Raw genomic sequence first — 17438 nt, 5'->3', positions numbered from 1 at the left:
CTTCCACAAGAGGGCGCCACAAGCAACACCTACTGTGATTTAAACTCCAAACTGTCTCTTTCTAAGGTACAGCACGAATAATCTAGGTTAAATCGTGTGATTCCGTAAAAGTTTATTATCGGGTTCCCCTGGCAACACCAAGTAATTGTTTGGGTCTGCAGGGAACGATGCGAAAATAAGTAATTACTAACCAATCAAAACCGGACTTGTCACGCGTGACCTTTATTGCTTGGATGACCTTGCTCGTGATATAGTATTACGACTTACCCAATGACGTCAGTGAGTCAGGGGAAAGCATCCTTTACATAGTTGGGCTGGATCGAGTCTCACTGGCCCACTAAAAGGAAAAAACATTTTGGGCTGACAGGTGATGACAAGCGTCCATTCAAGGGTCCATTCAGCATTTATTGAACACCCGATACTTTAGTTTAAGTTTAAATTACGCTCCTCAAATCAGTCAGGTCATCATTTTATTGATTTTGAGTCCAATTACTTCAACTTTAGTGCAACAAAACTGCCTGAATCCAATGTAAAACTCAATTTTGGGTGAAAATAACCCAATCTGTTTACGCCATTCTTAGAGCAATTGCATCATCTGCGGGAGAAGATGGTGAATTGCATTTTTTTTTTTTTTTTCCAATACAGCCCAAACGAAGGATTTTTTTTTCTAGGATATTTTTTTTCTTTGCAGGGGAGGACGGTATCTCAGGATGTCCTCAAAAAAAAATGTACAAACTCAAAACAATTCATAATTCTATTATAATTTCATGACATGTTTTCTTTGGTGGACGAGTAGAAAGAAATTATTGGAGAAATCAGATATTACCCAAAAGTCGATTATCTGGCATATCTCGCGGTGGGAAGGGGGGGGGGTTGATAAAACACCTTTACCCCATGTTGACATCACAAGTTTACTTAAAATTTCAGCCCAAATCATGAATAGCGTCAAGGCGTTGTCACTATGCCGCAAAGTACCACAACTTTGAACATATCACTGGAATTCCAGACCCATTTTCAAGTCCCTCTTCGCCTCCATCCATGCATCGCCTGAATTCAAGTCGTTTTATCCCCCCTTCGCCTTACATAACAGCTCATTCATAAATCAGCACCACACCTCAGGGAGGGATGAGGCTGAGACAAAATGTCTTCACGGGGAGCTTTTTTTGCTGCAGCGTGTGAATACTGATGTGAGGTCAAGTTATGTCACGGGCAAAACGTACTGAAAATAGCGCAAACATCACAGTTCACGTCCGCTGCTACATTCTGCATCTCAATGTGACATTCAGTCTGCAGTATGGTGGACATGATGGAAATCGCTCTTGTGCATGTGTAGGAGCAACGTGGAGCAGGTGTCGCCGCAGGTAGGCCTCCCTTAGGAGGTCACCGAGTTCATAGGGACGCGGCGGCCCGGCTAATCAGCCGAGGATTTCCCTGCGTAATCCGAGTAGATCATCACGGCTAAATGAGATTAAAACTGATGTGCGAAAGTGACAATGATGCGCCAGTTGTTAGCGATTGTCGACTTGTGACGCGAGCGTGGCTAGAGGACGTCCTGCCCCCCCCCCCCTTCCCACTTGGGCTAAAAGGAGACTTGAAAATTGCTTTCCATCGCTGGGCCGGAAGATAACAAACACTTCCCGTAATGATGCGACAATTTATTGTCCATCTGACTTATTACCCAATTCATACACTGTATATAAAAATTAATTGACCAAATTTAACCAATATCATTCATTTAATTGTATTCATAATTAGTGGTAATTACATAATTGCCCAACAGAGCCGCCATTTTGTTTTCAGTACAGAGTACACCTCATCACATTTAGGCAATACAAAAAAAAAAAAAAAGTCAATACAAGAGTGTTTCAGACATCACCAATATTCAAATCAATAAGGTCAGTCTGGTCAATTTAGTGTGTCTATATTTATCGACAGCGACTTTAAAAGTCTACACACCCCTGTGTAAATGCTACATTAAAAAAAAAAAGGAGTCCAAAATAAATTATTTCAACGATATCCCGTTCAATTTAACTGGGGGGGAAAAAAACTTTTTGAGTTACTCAGATAATGTTGTTGCATAAGTATACCCCCCTCAAAAGGGATGATGTAATCATGATTAAGATTAACCAATCACATTCAAACTCATGTTGAAAAGGAGTCAACACCAATATGATGTTTATTGTGTTTTTCATGGAAGTGCATAAGTGTTGTTTTGATAACGGTTGGAAAACAAATTACAGTTCCCTGTTGGAACAAGCAAGAACACATTAGAGCAAGACAAAAAATGTCAACAAGACATACTCCGCGGGGGCGTACGGGCGATTTTAAGGGGATTAGAAAACCACAATTGATCGGATCATAGATGACGGGAAGTGTGCCTACAATCCTGACAAGTTATTTTCATAACAACAACAGAGGCCCTTTGCAGCCTCTGGCATATTTCCTGCAACTTCACAAACAAGTCCCACTTTTGATCAATGTTGTTGTCTCCCTCAGGGCCATCTGCCTTTTCATCTTCTGTTATCTCAACTTTTATGATGTGGATCCTCCTCGGACAACAGGTGAAAGGTTAACTCGTGTTTCGGGTCGACGGGATTTCGACGTTTCATTCAATTTATGTTTGTTATCGTGAGAGTGAAGTTAATGAGTGCGGCGACTGCATTGTTCAATCATCTGCTATCGCGTAGCTTCTGCCTGACACTGAGTGTAACGTGGGAGTGTCGTGACATGTGCGACATATTTAACTTGAACGCGTTTAGTCAGCGGGAGTAGTTTTTAGGAGTGGTGCCTGTTTACTCGCGTCATTCGCAAATAAGAGTCGCTGATCTCATCAGGATCAGTTTGACACAAACCAAATAACAAGTTTCAGCCTTTCTTGTAAATGTATTTTTCTGTCTGTCAGCATATATCGAAGGATTGCTTCTTTTAAAGAAATAATTTTTTGCACCAATTATTGTCGGTGAAAGTGATCTGCTCCTGCGAGTGAGCTCACACTACTCAGTAGTTGAACCACATCCGGAATACAAATATTGATCAGGAATTGACATTTAAAGCTTTCTAGTGAAACATTTAGACTCACCCAAGATGGAAAAGTGATTAAAGTGCTACAAATGTCACATTTGACTGACAAATGTGTTTTACTTGTGTCATTTCCTTGACATTTGCACACAACCTAAGTCTGAGGCTTATTATTTGAAAAGTAAAAGTTGTCTGTTTGTGATGATATGTGTATCCTTCCTTTATTTTGGTTTTTGTATCAATTGAACTGATTGTGTAACTAAGCTGCCATGATGTCATGGAATTGCCCAAACATCAGAGGATATATTATTTTGTGTTTTTAAACTTACGATATTACTGAATGAAGAGTCATTACATGCAAGTGCATTTAAATCTTTTGATTGCTTTATTGTCAAATATTTGATCGGGGATTTCTATGGTTGCCCTCCATTGATATCTTTTGGGGCATTTTGCCAGTGGAATGCCGGGACCCCAGCGGTGACAAAGCATCCAATCAAATCGCGATTATTTGACGTAGAGCCCCGCCCATCAGCAATAATTCATCCAATGAGATCGCATTATCTCAATCGGGGCGTGTCTTATAGATGTCAAACTCCACTTGGATGTGTATTGAGTCAGCGGCCATGCGCAAATGGACCCAGAGGAGGGCCGTCTACATAAAATCCCTGCCGGGGGCGGGGGTCTCCATTCACTGCTTACCAGACAACTTAAACCAGTAGCTGGAGATACGACATACCTATAACCAACCGAGGAACAGTTAAAAAAGCACCAACTAGTCCTCTTCTCATCTCATGACTCTACGGATTTAGACAGCGGCGGTGATGCGGCGGCTGTGTTGCTAACATTTTTTTTTTGGTATTCATTTCCTAATTGTTGCCGGTTCTGAATCGGGTGAGGAGTTCATTAAGGATGAAGCTGAAACCTAACCAGACCCGGACGTACGACGGCGAGGGTTTCAAGAAGCGAGCGGCGTGCCTGTGCTTCAGGAACGAGCGTGAAGACGAGGTAAGGGGAAGCCGCTTGGCAGTGCGCTGCCCTCCGCTACGAACATAAGCCACCCACGGCTCTACTTTTGGGGCCTTCTGGGTCCCTAACGTGCCGTTTATCACACACAAACTGGGGTCGTGACTTCAAATCACGTCATTTGTTTGAGCAATTCCTACGTGAAGTGTGATTGTCACTAAATGCGTCAAAGCGTATGTAAATGTAGGTTCGAATTTTATTCATTTTCAGGTGTTTTTGTCTTCGTTTTCCACTGATGCGCCTTGGATCATCCAGTTTGGGCTAGTTTGAGGAGTCGAGGAAAAAAAAAAAACCAGCGTCGTCATTGGGGTTTCCAAAATAGTAGCACTTTTCTCCCTGTTTCGGGTGTTCGGACTTTCAAAATAATGCACTTCCTGTGATTTATCATATCGGAACAATAGTTCTCTATGAATTGAAGCTTTTATTTTGAATAGTGTCTCTTCGTCTTCCGCCAATGATTTCTTTCGCTTGTGAGGGGGCGAGGCGCTTTTTGCACGTCCACCGGGTTTTCACATCTATTCATGTGTATTTAGCGTTTAATATCAGAGTTGAATTAATAATTTATATCAAGTGTCATCCAGTATTGATAATAAAACTATCCAGGCGTGTAGTAACTAGACGGCATTCATGCATCTTAACCCGCCAGTTTGGCGCATAGCGTTGGTGCGTATGATGATTTAAAGGGGCCGTAGCATGTAAATAACGAACATGAGTTGATCGGCTTGAGTTGTTGTGACTTCAAAATTCTCCCCTTGCTTCGATATTCTTATCTGTGACCTATAGTTACCGCTGAAGGGGAACGCTAACTCGCATTATGTCACAATACCCTTAAATCAAGCATTTTCGCCCTAGATGTCTCCCAGCAAGATTTCTCAATAAGAAGCAAGTGGGCAAACCATAAAAAAATAATGACTCACCATAATAATATGAAGCAGTAGGAAATAACAATGTTGTCTGATTCAAGTAACACCTCTTGGCTAACCTGCATGAGTTATTCCGTATGAATAATTATGGCGCAGGTCTGGATTAAAATTGTAATCCCCAATCTACTGGCCAACAGTTCATCACGTTTGTAAATTGGCAAAAGAAACTTGTGCAGCCTCAGGACAAAAAGTGAAGTCACAGACAAACTAGAATTACTGCTTTGCCCATTCACCATCCGTAATATTTTGTTTTGTCAATGCTACCAAAAATAAAAAGTCTCCCAACAATCAAAGAGGACAGTTACCGTAATTTTCGGACTATAAATCGCACCAGCCATAAAATGCCCAAAAAAGTGGAAAAAAACATATATATGTATATAAGTCGCTCCTGAGTATAAGTCGCCCCCCCCCCCCAAACTATGAAAAAAAAACGCGATTTATAGTCCGAAAATTACGGTATGTCATATTTATCGGCTGTGGGACAATAAGTATTTTAAGGAAGCTCAACAAAGAGCTCATTTTTAGGCCCAAAGCTGCCTTAGATGTTGAACTTTGCCCCATCAATGCCCTGCCACCTGGACACACAAGAGGCTTGTTGTGAAAGAAGAGCCACGTTGACTCCTGCAACTCTACAGGATGGGAATCAAATCCAGTTCTCATGATTTGTCAATTATTAGAATTGACTTGTTAGTTGTGGTTACCAGGTGAAAGTGCGATCGCTATTCCATCTGCTGTGTGACATTTAGGAGTTCATTTCTTTTTTTTATTTGACAGCTACAGACGTTCCTCATCGGGTTGGATGAGGTGTTTATGGTATCCAGAATATCCTGCTCAGAAGTTTTGTTGTCGCTTGGTCACTGGGGGCGATCCAGGGTACCAATACCAAGTACCGATACCTCTAGGACTTAAGATTTATAAAATGACAATAATAGACATGTATCAAATTGTGTGCTGAATTCTACGAAGATCTTCAGGCCTTTGCCGAGCGTATTGTCACCTCCATTAGTGTAAACGACGTGCATGTAGCTAATTTTATCGCAACATTTACCAGCTCTCCATTGAGGAGATTTACTGGAAGTGGCTGTAGGACTGACCCAGTGGCGCCTTCTCCAAGCAAGTAAGCGCCACTCTGGGAACTGGTGTCAATTGCTCAACAGGCAGGGAAACACTTTCTGGGGTTTCAATTTTATTTTTATTTTTTTTTACCCACCTATCCTGACCCTCTTTCCAAATTCAACCTGGGTATCAGTCCAGCTGTCACTTGCCTTCTGACCTATCTATCACGACAGTGTGAGTTATTTTGTTTTTGTCGTGAGTGTTTCGACACTTTCGACTAGGGCTGAACAATTAATCGAACTGACATCGTAATTAATATTAGCGCATAGTGACTCTTTTCGTTATTCCCATTTACTATGATAATAAAATGAATTGGCTTCTAATGTGGCAAGTCCTAATTAAACACACTTGTAGTATGTAGATTAGTTTCGCGACATTCCTCTAGCCAAACTAAATGGAGTCCCCGTGTTGTCCCCCGCGCGCCTGGCAACCGTTGGCGGACTTTTGTGTTTTGTCCCGGCCATGCCAGCTTTTGTTTTGTACTCGCATCTCGCCTCTTTTTTGACGCTAAGGATCAAATCTCCAAGAAAAAAAAAAATCTTGAGGTGACTAATACGGCTTTTTGTTCTCACCTTGCAGGTCACGTTCTTCTGTTGTGCACCTTTCCAATACTGTACACTACACCTGTTGTACACTGTAAACACTTGTGTGTGTTACTGTTGTGGCATTTTGCACCATCTGGATGGGGTTCTCAAACTTTTTGATTCCAGGGAGAGGAGTTTTTCCGTGAACCCCCCCCCCCCCACCCCCCTCTCCAAACACATATTAAATATAACTACCATGTAAACCAATAAATGCCATAGGACAGTGGTGCACCTGCTCCCTCTAGTGGCTTGTGAAATAATTGCTGTTCAAACACAGTTCAGTTGTATTTCACTTTTTCAGATTGCAAAACTCTCTCAATAATACATTATTTTGCAGACCCCAGTTTGAGGACCACCACACTGGTATGCAAAAAAAAAAAAAAAACTAAAGACACTTTCCCGAAGATGTTCGCACGTGTCCGAAAGGAAGCACCAGTCACCGTGACCCTCCCGAGTCCTCTCGCTCGTCGCCCAAATCCCATTAAGGTCGCCAACTCCTCCATTTACGTGCGATCACATGCGGGTCCATCTGTTGCGCAATCTGCTTTTTATTGGAATATTTTGGGGTATTATTTTACAGTGGATTTGTCACTACATATCTCTGGCAAAGCTTAAATCAGCAGTTTGTAATAACAAGCCTGCAAATGTATGTCCTTGAGCTATTTTTAGCTCCTCATGAGCCATCTGGTGTCGTGTATACACTCACTGGTCAATGTATATCTGTGCCATAAAAGCAACTGGATACAAAATCGTTGCCTTCTAAAAGTTTAGCTGAACATAAATATTCTTTTATGAATGTGAAAAAAGGTGCTAAATGGAGGCTTAAATGCTTGTTAGCACACACACACACACACTTTTTTTTTTTTTTTTTAATTTATTTATTTTTTAAATAGTACCTGCGACAAAAGTGTCCTAATGTTTACAGCAGCTGTGTTGTCTCGACGATGTCACCGAGGCATCCTGAAACCGATCCACGTGTATCGGCCCACACTGCAGCTAGTGTAATTCAACCCCCCCACCCCCAATTAGCCCCCCCCCCTCTCCCGCTTGTTGCTGATCAACTTATAGAAACTCCCTATGCTAGGTTTTGTTGACATGACATAGGAAAAAAAAAAAAAAGCTTTATTTGGCTTTTTTTTTTTTTTTGCACAGGTGTTGTTGGTCAGCAGCAGTCGGCACCCGGATCAGTGGATCGTCCCCGGGGGAGGGATGGAGCCCGAGGAGGAGCCTTGTGGAGCGGCGGTACGGGAAGTGTTTGAGGAGGTGAGGAAAAATATATATATATAAGCAAACAGGTCACCTCCACATCCCATTTGAGCAGGCTGAGGTCAGGATATGCGTCTGAGGTTGAGGGTATTTGCGGCCGAGGTGTCGCTTGCCGGGACCCTTGTCTTCTCAGGCATGACGGCGGTCTAAACTTGGATCCTCGCAGGATTCCCGAGCGATCGCGGGGCCCGCTTGGCAAAAAGCCCGGGTAGAACAGCAGGTCTTGATTTCTCCAAAGTGCACGAGTGAATAAATTCGCGTCAGGCGTTCCGAGAGGGATTTTAATGGCATTTTTTAAAATGAGAGTTGGGCCAAGGAAACAGGAATATCATTTAAAAGCATGAATTGACACAGAACAAACAAAGCATTAAAAGCTTTCTATTTGTTTTTCCTCAGGCTGGTGTCAAGGGCAAGCTAGGACGTCTGCTTGGTGTGTTTGAGGTGAGAATAAATGCTGCCGTGTGATCCAGGAAAAACATTTCGCAACCTTTTAGTATCTCAAGAATGTAATTTTGCTAGAATATATATTTTTTGTCAATACATTCAAACAAAATGGCTGTCCCAGGTGTTTATTTTTATTTTTTGTTCCAAATATTGTTTTTGTTGTCCCTCTCATTCCCAAAAGCAAAACCAAGATCGGAAGCACCGGACATACGTGTACGTGCTGACCGTCACCGAGACGCTGGAGGCCTGGGAGGACTCGGTCAACATAGGTGCCTTTTTCATTTAATTCCCACAGTCTCGTGTTTTTATTTTTTGTGAAAAATATCTTCACTATTGTGCTGAAAAATTCACCTGAAAAAGGAAATAGTGTTTGGGACAGCAAAATAGTGCAAATCCACGAGTACTAATTGACTGTTAATGCAGGAGATGGCGGCAAAGCACTACTTTTATATCATCCAGTGCTATGGGCTGTAAACAAACTCACTTCAACATAGTTCTATGGCATCCAGAGGCCACAAAATAGCACCAGTACTTGCAATACTGAAGAGAAGCTAAATTTAGTCTGGGTTGTTAGTGGAAATTTGGCGACCCTAACATAGGTTTTTCCAAAAAATCAAATCAGGATAAACATTTTGGGATTGTCTGCGGCGTTTTTATTTTTAGGAGGGGCATTCATTCCTTACGCTTTTTCGACCTTGGCGGCTCTCTTTCAGTATGCTAACCCGCCAAGGAGTTTGTTTACCCCTTGCAATATATAGCACGTGTGGGTCAACACAAATCCGAACCACTAAGCTCAAGTGCAGCGACGTCTGAGCTGTCAGCAACGTGGCTCGCCGTCTTTCCACTTCTCAACACCCGTCCTCTGTCTCCCCCCGCAGGCCGCAAGCGCGAGTGGTTCACGGTGGAGGAGGCCATCAAAGTGCTGCAGAGCCACAAGCCCGTGCACGCCGAGTACCTGCGGCGACTGCAGCAGCTCCAGCTCAGCTGCTCGCCCACCAACGGCAACTCCATCCTAGCCGGCCCGCCGTCCAACGACAACTACCCGCATTACAGCGCCACGGCAACCACGCCCTCCACGGGCAGCATGCTGGCTTCCTCTCGCAGATAGGAACCACTCCCGACGATGTTTTTGTACAGCTTCGCATGGAACCTGGACTCTTCGACAAAGTGTGTAAATAGTCTTAACTGCTGGACGGACCAAAGCCATTGTCAGAATTTGAGAAGGACTCACGAGACGGAGCGCTAAGATGGCAACGCTCATGCGGCCGACTCGCACGTTTTTTCCCTCAGCGTGACGAGCAGGAGGACGCCGCGGACTCTGCTGGCATGCCTTACAGTACTTTGTATGAATGTTTCGATTCTCTTTTGGCACAATACGTACACTCTGTGGTCAAGAAACACAAAGCATGACCATGCGGAGAATGTTTTCAGACACAACGATGGCTTTGACATCATCCGCGTAGAAGGCGCTCGTTTCCCTGAGTTTTCATTCAGTAGAAACTATTTAAAAGTCAACGCGAGTTGCCGTTTAATACGGGACGTTCGTGCCGTAATTTAAAAAAGGTCAATGCAATGAAAATTGTTAAAAAAAATTCTACCCTTATTATAAAGGTTTTTCGCTTAAGGCAAACAAAATTTTAATTTACAAAATATTAAATAAGTTTTGATGAAATATTTTCAACAATGAAATTAGTTTCCGGAAGTGATGGTCCTTTTAATTATCCTCAACTTAAAAATATGAAAAACAATTCCGAAAATTGTTTTGGCATAAACAAATTGCTTACTTTGTTCCAAAAAATGTAAATTGTAAATTGTAAAATTGTTCCACCTGAAATTGTTAATTATTTTAATTTACAGTGTGGTTCACAACAACAACAACAACAACAACAAAAAAAGAAAATACTTCAAATAAGTAAATAATTGGAAATGTGTAGGGTAAGTAATGGTCCTTTTAATTATCCTCAACTTAAAAATATGAAAAACGACTCAGAAAATTGTTTTGGCATAAACAAATTGCTTACTTTGTTCCAAAAAATGTAAATAATTTATATTTTAAAATTGCTCCATTTGAAATTATTAATTATTTTAATTTACAGTGTGGTTCACAACAACAACAACAAAAAAGAAAATACTTCAAATAAGTAAATAATTGGAAATGTGTCCGTTAAAAATCTGACTATACACAACTCAAATTTATTTGTAGCGCACTTACGAACAAAGGGCTGTACATAAAAGTCGGACATAAAACTTTAAGAATAATAACATAATAATCAATAAATAGAATGGTATTTTCTAATGAACTCATTTGTTGCTATTGACGGCTAAAGAAGTCAAAGGTCCATTGTTTTCTTGAGCTGGCATTGAATGATGAAAATTCACAAACTTTCTGCAGCGCCTCCTCTTTTTGGCTGACTTAACTTGTGTTGACTGTTTATTTAATTCCAAAACTGTTTTATGATTATTTCTGGGCCGTTGGTGGGCCAGTTCAAAGGTCACACGAGGCTTTCTGTGAATCGCTACCTCAGTCCAAGTAAACAAGCGGATGAGTCGGAAATGCTGTCTTGCTAACAGCGACAAGCGTCCGCCGATGATGATGATGATGTCATGCGAGAAAAAGCCGCCTGGTTCCCACCTTTCAAACCATTTGAAGTTCTTCGCAGTATCAAATGTCCATCACAGGCTGCTTCCTGCTTCACCTTTATCGACGGCCTGTGTTTTAACATTTAAACTCACTATAGCTGCTCTTGTTTTTATCATATGGTGTTGCCCAGGAGGCCTTGATGAGGTGCTTGAGGCTTGTCAGGCGCTTGATACTTTCTGCCAAAAAAAAAAAAAAAAAAAAGACAGAAGCTGCTTCTGTCGACGGCTGAATGACGACGCTCGAATTAGCCTTGGGGAAACGTATTGGGATTGTGTTTTTAACTTGAATGAATCTGTACTTACTGTTTTGTAACTTTTTAACTATGTACAAATAACTGGACCCCCCCGCCCAAACAGCACCCCCCGTCCCCCCTCTGTGCTTTCTACAGTCCTGAAAATGGTTTGAATGTGTTACATTTAAACTCACTAATGCCGTTAACGGAATAACAATAGCCTTGAATCCAAACTCTGATTATTTCTTTTGGCATAATATCCAAATATTACTAAAATGCTTGAGTGAAAATGTTGTTACGGATGTGAATGGTGCCAAATTTCAACATTTCATGTAGACATGTAAAAGAATATACTTTTAAGATTTTAATTATGTGGAAGAAAAGTGTGGTGTCGACTGTTTTGTTGAACTAATGTGACTTATGAATGACTTCTAACGCGTCATACATTTGAGTTAAATCCCCTAATGTAACTTTGGAGGCAATTCTTGAACCTTCAGTCACCCGAAATTTAATGTATTTAATGCAAATGAATGTAAAACTGGTGCAAGCCTCGTTGTTTCTGTCACATTGGGCAACTTTGAATGTTAAATCAAAGCAAACCAGGAGACATGTTATTATTGATTCTTATGATAAATGACTGACTTTAAACTGGAAATATTGTGTTGAAGATCTGAAAAAAAAAAAAAAAACATTAAATGGGGGGAAATTCTTACTGTAAATGGTGTTTTTCTTTTTTTCTTCAGGTGACAAGCTATAGCAAGATTGGCCTGTTAAATCAATCACCAATGAGCATTATACCAATAATTTATTAAAGACTTATGTAAAATTGCATGTTTATGAAATTATTAATTACGTTCAACGTAATCTCGCGATATGATAGAAGCGGCGGCAAAGTGAATCTAGCGGAGACAAAAAGTAGATCCATCCATTTGGCTCTGTCAGTACAGTCATTGCTTGGTTTAATTCCTTTCAATTGTTACGGACAAATAAAAGTTTTAAGTAAACTGAGCGGGACCATTTTTTCCCGTTGGGACTGGGCGTGTCTCATAGACCAAAACAAAAGCCTCAACGTAACCACACAATGGCGTCACTTGACACCCCAGGTAAATCTAACTCCGCCTCGTATGACGTCACAATTCACCGGATGGATTTTTTTTCACGAGGACAAAACAGAATCAAATCATGGAATGGCGTCGCTTTGTTCATGTTAACAATGTTAGCGAGGCGATGAAGAGGTGATAAATGGACGAATTGTTCTTCAAGTCGGCCCTACCGACGCTCGCCCACCACCGGCTGGACACCGACACCACCTTGGCCTTGCCAGCCGAGCCGAGCGCTTGGTCCTCGGCTTGTCCTCCGTCCAGTGACCGCAGCCTGCGGGTCCAGCAGCAAGTTCAGCTCACCCTGTCACGGAAGTCGAGGAGAAATGTTTCCAATGGTAATCCCCACTTTCTCCTATTATTTCGCATTATGACAAATTTAACACACCATACTGTAAATATTATCACAACCCACGCTCTTGGGGTTTGTTTTTATTTAAACTCCACCTCCGCTCATCTCAAATTAATTATCATAACTAAACAACAACACAATCGAGTAAATCACTGAACACAGATTGACTTTTTTTAAGAGCCACACCCTCAGGAGAACTTTGTGATAAGTAAATCATACTAAAAGATGTTTTTTCAAAAGGCAATCACTTTCTATTGAGGCTTTTCATTGACTCCAAACATTTACAATGGAATGCACGACAGATCGTATTATGCTGGTCCAACAGGTTCCTGCAAGTTCATCCATTCGCCCAAAAGCAACATGGAACCATCTCATTGGCTTAAAGAGAATCAAATGTTTAACTTTTATCGATCATGCAAACATAGACTTTGGACCAGTCACTTTATGATTTATTGTTTCATCCTGTTTGAGCAATGCGAGCTCAGTTTTGTCACAGGTATTATTTTAATACTGGTAATTATTGCGGTCATACTACATGACCTACTTTTGGATCTCCTTAGATGTCATGCATGGTCATCATTCCATCCAAGTCTCATGCGAATCAGCGGATGCGTGTGGTAGTTTATTTACTCGTACAGTCGGTTTCCCAGGAAGTTGAGATGCCAACGTGTGATTATAGTAGTGTGTAACTAAACACTCAACCACCTCGACTTGTTTCAGGCGGCGTTCACTTACAGAGAAGCTTTGCCAAGAGTTTTGACACTGCGGATGGATTGAGACCTCACGCTGTGGTATTGTATTTTTAATAATTAAATTATGTCAAAGAAACAGGAAAATTGAAGGATATCACTGTATATTTATTTGACAAACTTAAATATTTATTACATTTTAATTATAGTTTATTATGTAATATTTACATTATTGCTTTGACTATTTTGTTTAGACTGAATCATTTGAAGGATGGAGAAAAAGGTTTAAACTGTACTCTAAATGCCTATAAAGTCCACAAGATGGTGTCAAAGGCTTACTTTTGTCTAAATCAAACTCAATTAGATAACCAAAGGGCATAAAAATAGCAAATAAGTGAACTTTTCAAGCGGTCACATGAATTAGATTCTGATATTCAGCTGAATATGTTTACGGTACATTCTGAATTGTAACTATTCAATTTAAAATTTTTAAATAGTTTTACAGGTGTGTTTTACTCCACAGGTAAATGGCTTCGGTTGCTCTCTGTCAACCAGCGAGTGTGTGCGGAGGCCGTCCAGAAGAGTCGAAATGTCCCCTCCTAGGACGCCCGACAAGGCCCAGCACCATTTCAATTTCCGCCATTTGAGCACGTCCACCCTGCCCGTCCGTAGTCTATCCCACAGGAACTGCTCTCAACTCGGCCGCTCGCCGGCCTCGCGTCAGCGCTACGCGCTCTCCGAGGCCCCGCGATGGGCGGCCATCAACCCCTCCTCGCCCGCCAACGGGAGCTTCCGCATTTGGTCGGACGCGTCATTTCGCCAGGGCGGGTTTGAGTCTAGCTGGAACGAGTCGGCTTTCCAGCAGAACGAGGGGATGGCGGTCACCCCCCACTTACGTGATGGGTTACCGTGGATGTCGAAAAGTCAAAGGCTTCTCAGACTGAACACGTACCCGCCCTCGGGGAACAGCATGGAGGTGGATATGGTGGGACGAGCGGGGGTGGAGCTTCAGCAAGTCCAAGCAAACAATCTCTCACCTCTGTGAGTCCTCTTTTATTTATGTACACCAACGTATGGATGGAGATTCTGATTTCTTGTCTCGGCCAGAAGGTCCGAGAAGCCCCCGGAGATGACGCTAGAGAAGGCCGTCAGTCAGCTTACTCAGCAGAACGAAGACGCGCTGATCAGCGCCGCCGCTCACATCCAATCGCAGTGTTTCAAAAGCGCAGACGCCAGGAAGATGGTTTGGGCCTCTCCCGTTCTAATACAGTAGTGAAAGGAGTTGGTGTTACATTCAAAATTTTCTTCCAGGTATATTTCATGCGTGGCATCAAAAAACTGCTGCAGCTGCTTCACAATGACGAGGAGGAGGTGCAGCGGGCCGCCGCCGCCGCCCTGCGCAACGTGGTGTACCAGAACAGCGACAACAAGATGGAGGTGAAGGACCACGCCGGCATAGCCACCATTTTGCGGGTGCTGAAGAACAGCCGCGATACAGAAACCAGAAGACAACTTGCCGGTCCGTTCTCGACTTGCATTGTATCGTCAAGGGCGTGGCTTCTCATTTGATGACCTTTAACCTCTCAGGCCTCCTGTGGAACCTGTCCTCTCACGACCTCCTGAAGGAAAACCTCTCTCGAGAGGTTTTGCCGGTTCTTACGCAGGCCGTCCTGGTGCCGAGCTCGGGCATTTCCGAAGGGGAGAACCCTAAAGATGAGCTGCTCGCGGACGATGAGGTTTTCCACAATGCTACCGGCTGCCTCAGGTACGTCACATGAGCGAAGTATTGATGGTTCCATAGAAATTTGTCTTCTTCACCTAGTTAAAAGAACGTTAAGAAGAAGTTAGACCACCTGTCATGGAGAGACTATGTAGCATTACAAAGCCATAAAAATGGTTTAATAAACCTTACATATGGTGGTGGCATGACTGTGTTGTTTGAAAAGACTGAAGGACTGAATTATTCATCACGTCCTCTCTTTCAAGTCTACTTTTTTTAAGTTTGCAAGCCGGTATTCTTCTGTCTTTGAACTGTTTTACAAAGAGGCTCTTGTGAAGTTAGACTGCCATCTGCCGCTTATCCTGAAGTTTTTGTGTCTAGAAACCTGAGCTCCTCCGGTCCAGATGGAAGGAAAGCCATGAGGGAGTGCGAGAACCTCATCGACTCTCTCGTCTACTACATCCGACGGACCGTGTCGGACTACAAGGCCGATGACAAGGTTGTCGTCAAACGTCGCTTTCCTTTTCTGACACTCGCATCCGATCTTAAAATATATTTTCCAAAAGTCCACAGAGAACTGCGTGTGCATCTTACACAACTTGTCCTATCAAATCGAGTCCGAGTTGCCCGACAAGTACGCCACCCAGCTATTGCACACGCAAGAAGACGCGGTGCCCAAGCCCAAAGCGGTCGGATGTTTTGCACAACGCAGCGCTAAAATCAAAGAAGTAAATATCTTTCATCAGAGGAAATCTAATTAAGTACAGCTTCTGGATCTCAAAGGTCATCCATCATGTATTGCATATGTGGCCAGCAGCAGCAGCAGCATCATTGCACGCTGTTGGAGGAGAAGGCCAACCCCCGCGGCATGGAATGGCTGTGGAGCTCCATCATCATCCGCATGTACCTGTCGCTCATCGCCCGCAGCGGGCGCCACCACACACAGGAGGCGGCCATCGGAGCTCTGCAGAACATCACGGCCGGCAATGGACAGGTGAGAGCTGACCTGACCTCATATTGCTGTTAATTTGAAAAGGAAAGTTTGGGCTCCCTCTTGTGGAAAAATGAGTTATTGTTATTTTTATTTCCCAACAAATTTTTTTTCCAGGTGACTAAAGCTATTGCCTACACAATCGTCCACAAAGAGAACGGCCTCCAGCACGTGAGGAAAATGTTGCAGGAGGGCGAGCGTGACGTGAAGAGGACAGCCGTGTCGCTCATCAGAAATCTGTCTCGCTTCTCTGAGCTGCACCCTGATATTGGTTTGTTGTCACTCTAGTCACCTTTCCCATCAGAAGCGTTTTATAACAAAATACGCCAAATGTCTACTTGCAGTTACGCAGGTGTTGCCAGAGGTGGTGGAGCTCCTGCCCAATAATGACACGGGAAGAGACCTGCCCTCGGACGTGACGGCGTCTCTGTGCTACATTCTCATTAACCTGAGCCAGAGCGGCGCGCACAACATCCGAGCCATGTTGAGCCAGGACGCCCTCCCAAAGATCTGCAACATCAGCAAAAAAGACAACGGGTGAGTCAGCAGCTCCTGTGTATTTTCCATGTGTGTGTGTTTGGCTTTCCATTTGAAGATATGAGTTGCTATTAAAAACACTGAAGGTCAAACGTATCACTTGACCTTTGTAAAAATGAGTGGACTTTAAACGCGTCCCTGAGGAATGCCAATCACAGTTGTTCCTTTCGAAAATGAACACGCACAATATTTTTCTTTTCTTTTTATTTCCTTTTGTCATTATTTCATCACTTCTTTTTGTAGTTACGGTCCAAGTCGAGCAGGTGTCGCTGCATGTCTCCTACTACACTCCATGTGGAAGCACAGTGACCTTCATGCCACCTACAAGATGGTGAGCATTCCTGGAGGCCTTCTTTCGCCTCAACTTAAAATGTATCTCTTTGTATTCAACAGTATGGCTTCAGGAAATCTGATTTCATCAATGCAAGGACCACAAAGGCTGTAAACTCCATCTTGAACTAAAGCAAATGTCGTTTTTATGGAACCTCTGGACGCTTATTCTATGTCCATAACTGAACTTCACAGAAGTGAATTTACATTTTTTTCAGTAGTTGGACATTAGTAGTTTTTTTTTTTTTTAATATCCTTTCTTATTACATAGCACTTCATAAAACATGACTGGCACTTTTTTTTTTTTTTTTTAACTCACATCAACTAAAAGTAACCACATTTAAAAAGTAACGTAAAGATTATATCATGCAACTAAAATCAAGCCGGCATCTCGAGATTTACACCAAAACAGTCGAGCTCTTAATGTCATTGTTAAATGCCAAAGCACCCAATTATGTAAGTGACAGTGAAT

General features: G+C 42.5%; 2 protein-coding genes across 3 annotated transcripts; both read left to right on the top strand.

The window, feature by feature from the left end:
- Window positions 1-3607: 3607 nt before the first annotated feature.
- Window positions 3608-11966, top strand: nudt4b (nudix (nucleoside diphosphate linked moiety X)-type motif 4b). Its single transcript, XM_061269313.1, has 5 exons — window positions 3608-4023; window positions 7817-7927; window positions 8327-8371; window positions 8556-8643; window positions 9253-11966. Exons 1-5 carry the CDS (start codon window positions 3928-3930, stop codon window positions 9480-9482), a joined length of 570 nt encoding a protein of 189 aa, XP_061125297.1. The 5' UTR covers window positions 3608-3927; the 3' UTR covers window positions 9483-11966.
- A 396-nt stretch (window positions 11967-12362) lies between these two features.
- On the top strand, window positions 12363-17280 carry pkp2 (plakophilin 2). Of its 2 annotated transcripts, none has more exons than XM_061269306.1 (13): window positions 12363-12685; window positions 13420-13490; window positions 13912-14429; window positions 14496-14631; window positions 14700-14907; window positions 14976-15153; window positions 15490-15607; window positions 15675-15836; window positions 15926-16102; window positions 16217-16370; window positions 16444-16636; window positions 16880-16967; window positions 17030-17280. In XM_061269306.1, exons 1-13 carry the CDS (start codon window positions 12490-12492, stop codon window positions 17096-17098), a joined length of 2268 nt encoding a protein of 755 aa, XP_061125290.1. In that variant the 5' UTR covers window positions 12363-12489; the 3' UTR covers window positions 17099-17280. The 2 variants fall into 2 exon arrangements, with proteins under 2 accessions (XP_061125290.1, XP_061125289.1); XM_061269305.1 differs by having other exon boundaries at window positions 15923-16102.
- The last annotated feature ends 158 nt before the right edge of the window (window positions 17281-17438 follow it).

This window comes from Syngnathus typhle, linkage group LG21 (assembly GCF_033458585.1).
Source record: "Syngnathus typhle isolate RoL2023-S1 ecotype Sweden linkage group LG21, RoL_Styp_1.0, whole genome shotgun sequence".
Classification (NCBI taxonomy): domain Eukaryota; kingdom Metazoa; phylum Chordata; class Actinopteri; order Syngnathiformes; family Syngnathidae; genus Syngnathus; species Syngnathus typhle.
The sequence above is the reverse complement of the archived record's forward strand: the minus strand, read 5'-3'. Positions and strand labels throughout refer to the sequence as shown.

Bases quoted from the DNA above. Each gene is read 5' to 3' on its own strand.
- nudt4b (XM_061269313.1), top strand. From the start codon at position 3,928: ATGAAGCTGAAACCTAACCAGACCCGGACGTACGACGGCGAGGGTTTC. The intron at 4,024-7,816 runs GTAAGGGGAAGC...TTTTTTGCACAG, and splicing joins GGAACGAGCGTGAAGACGAG to GTGTTGTTGGTCAGCAGCAG. The intron at 8,644-9,252 runs GTGCCTTTTTCA...CTCCCCCCGCAG, and splicing joins GGAGGACTCGGTCAACATAG to GCCGCAAGCGCGAGTGGTTC.
- pkp2 (XM_061269305.1), top strand. From the start codon at position 12,490: ATGGACGAATTGTTCTTCAAGTCGGCCCTACCGACGCTCGCCCACCAC. The intron at 16,103-16,216 runs GTGAGAGCTGAC...TTTTTTTTCCAG, and splicing joins TCACGGCCGGCAATGGACAG to GTGACTAAAGCTATTGCCTA. The intron at 16,637-16,879 runs GTGAGTCAGCAG...TTCTTTTTGTAG, and splicing joins ATCAGCAAAAAAGACAACGG to TTACGGTCCAAGTCGAGCAG.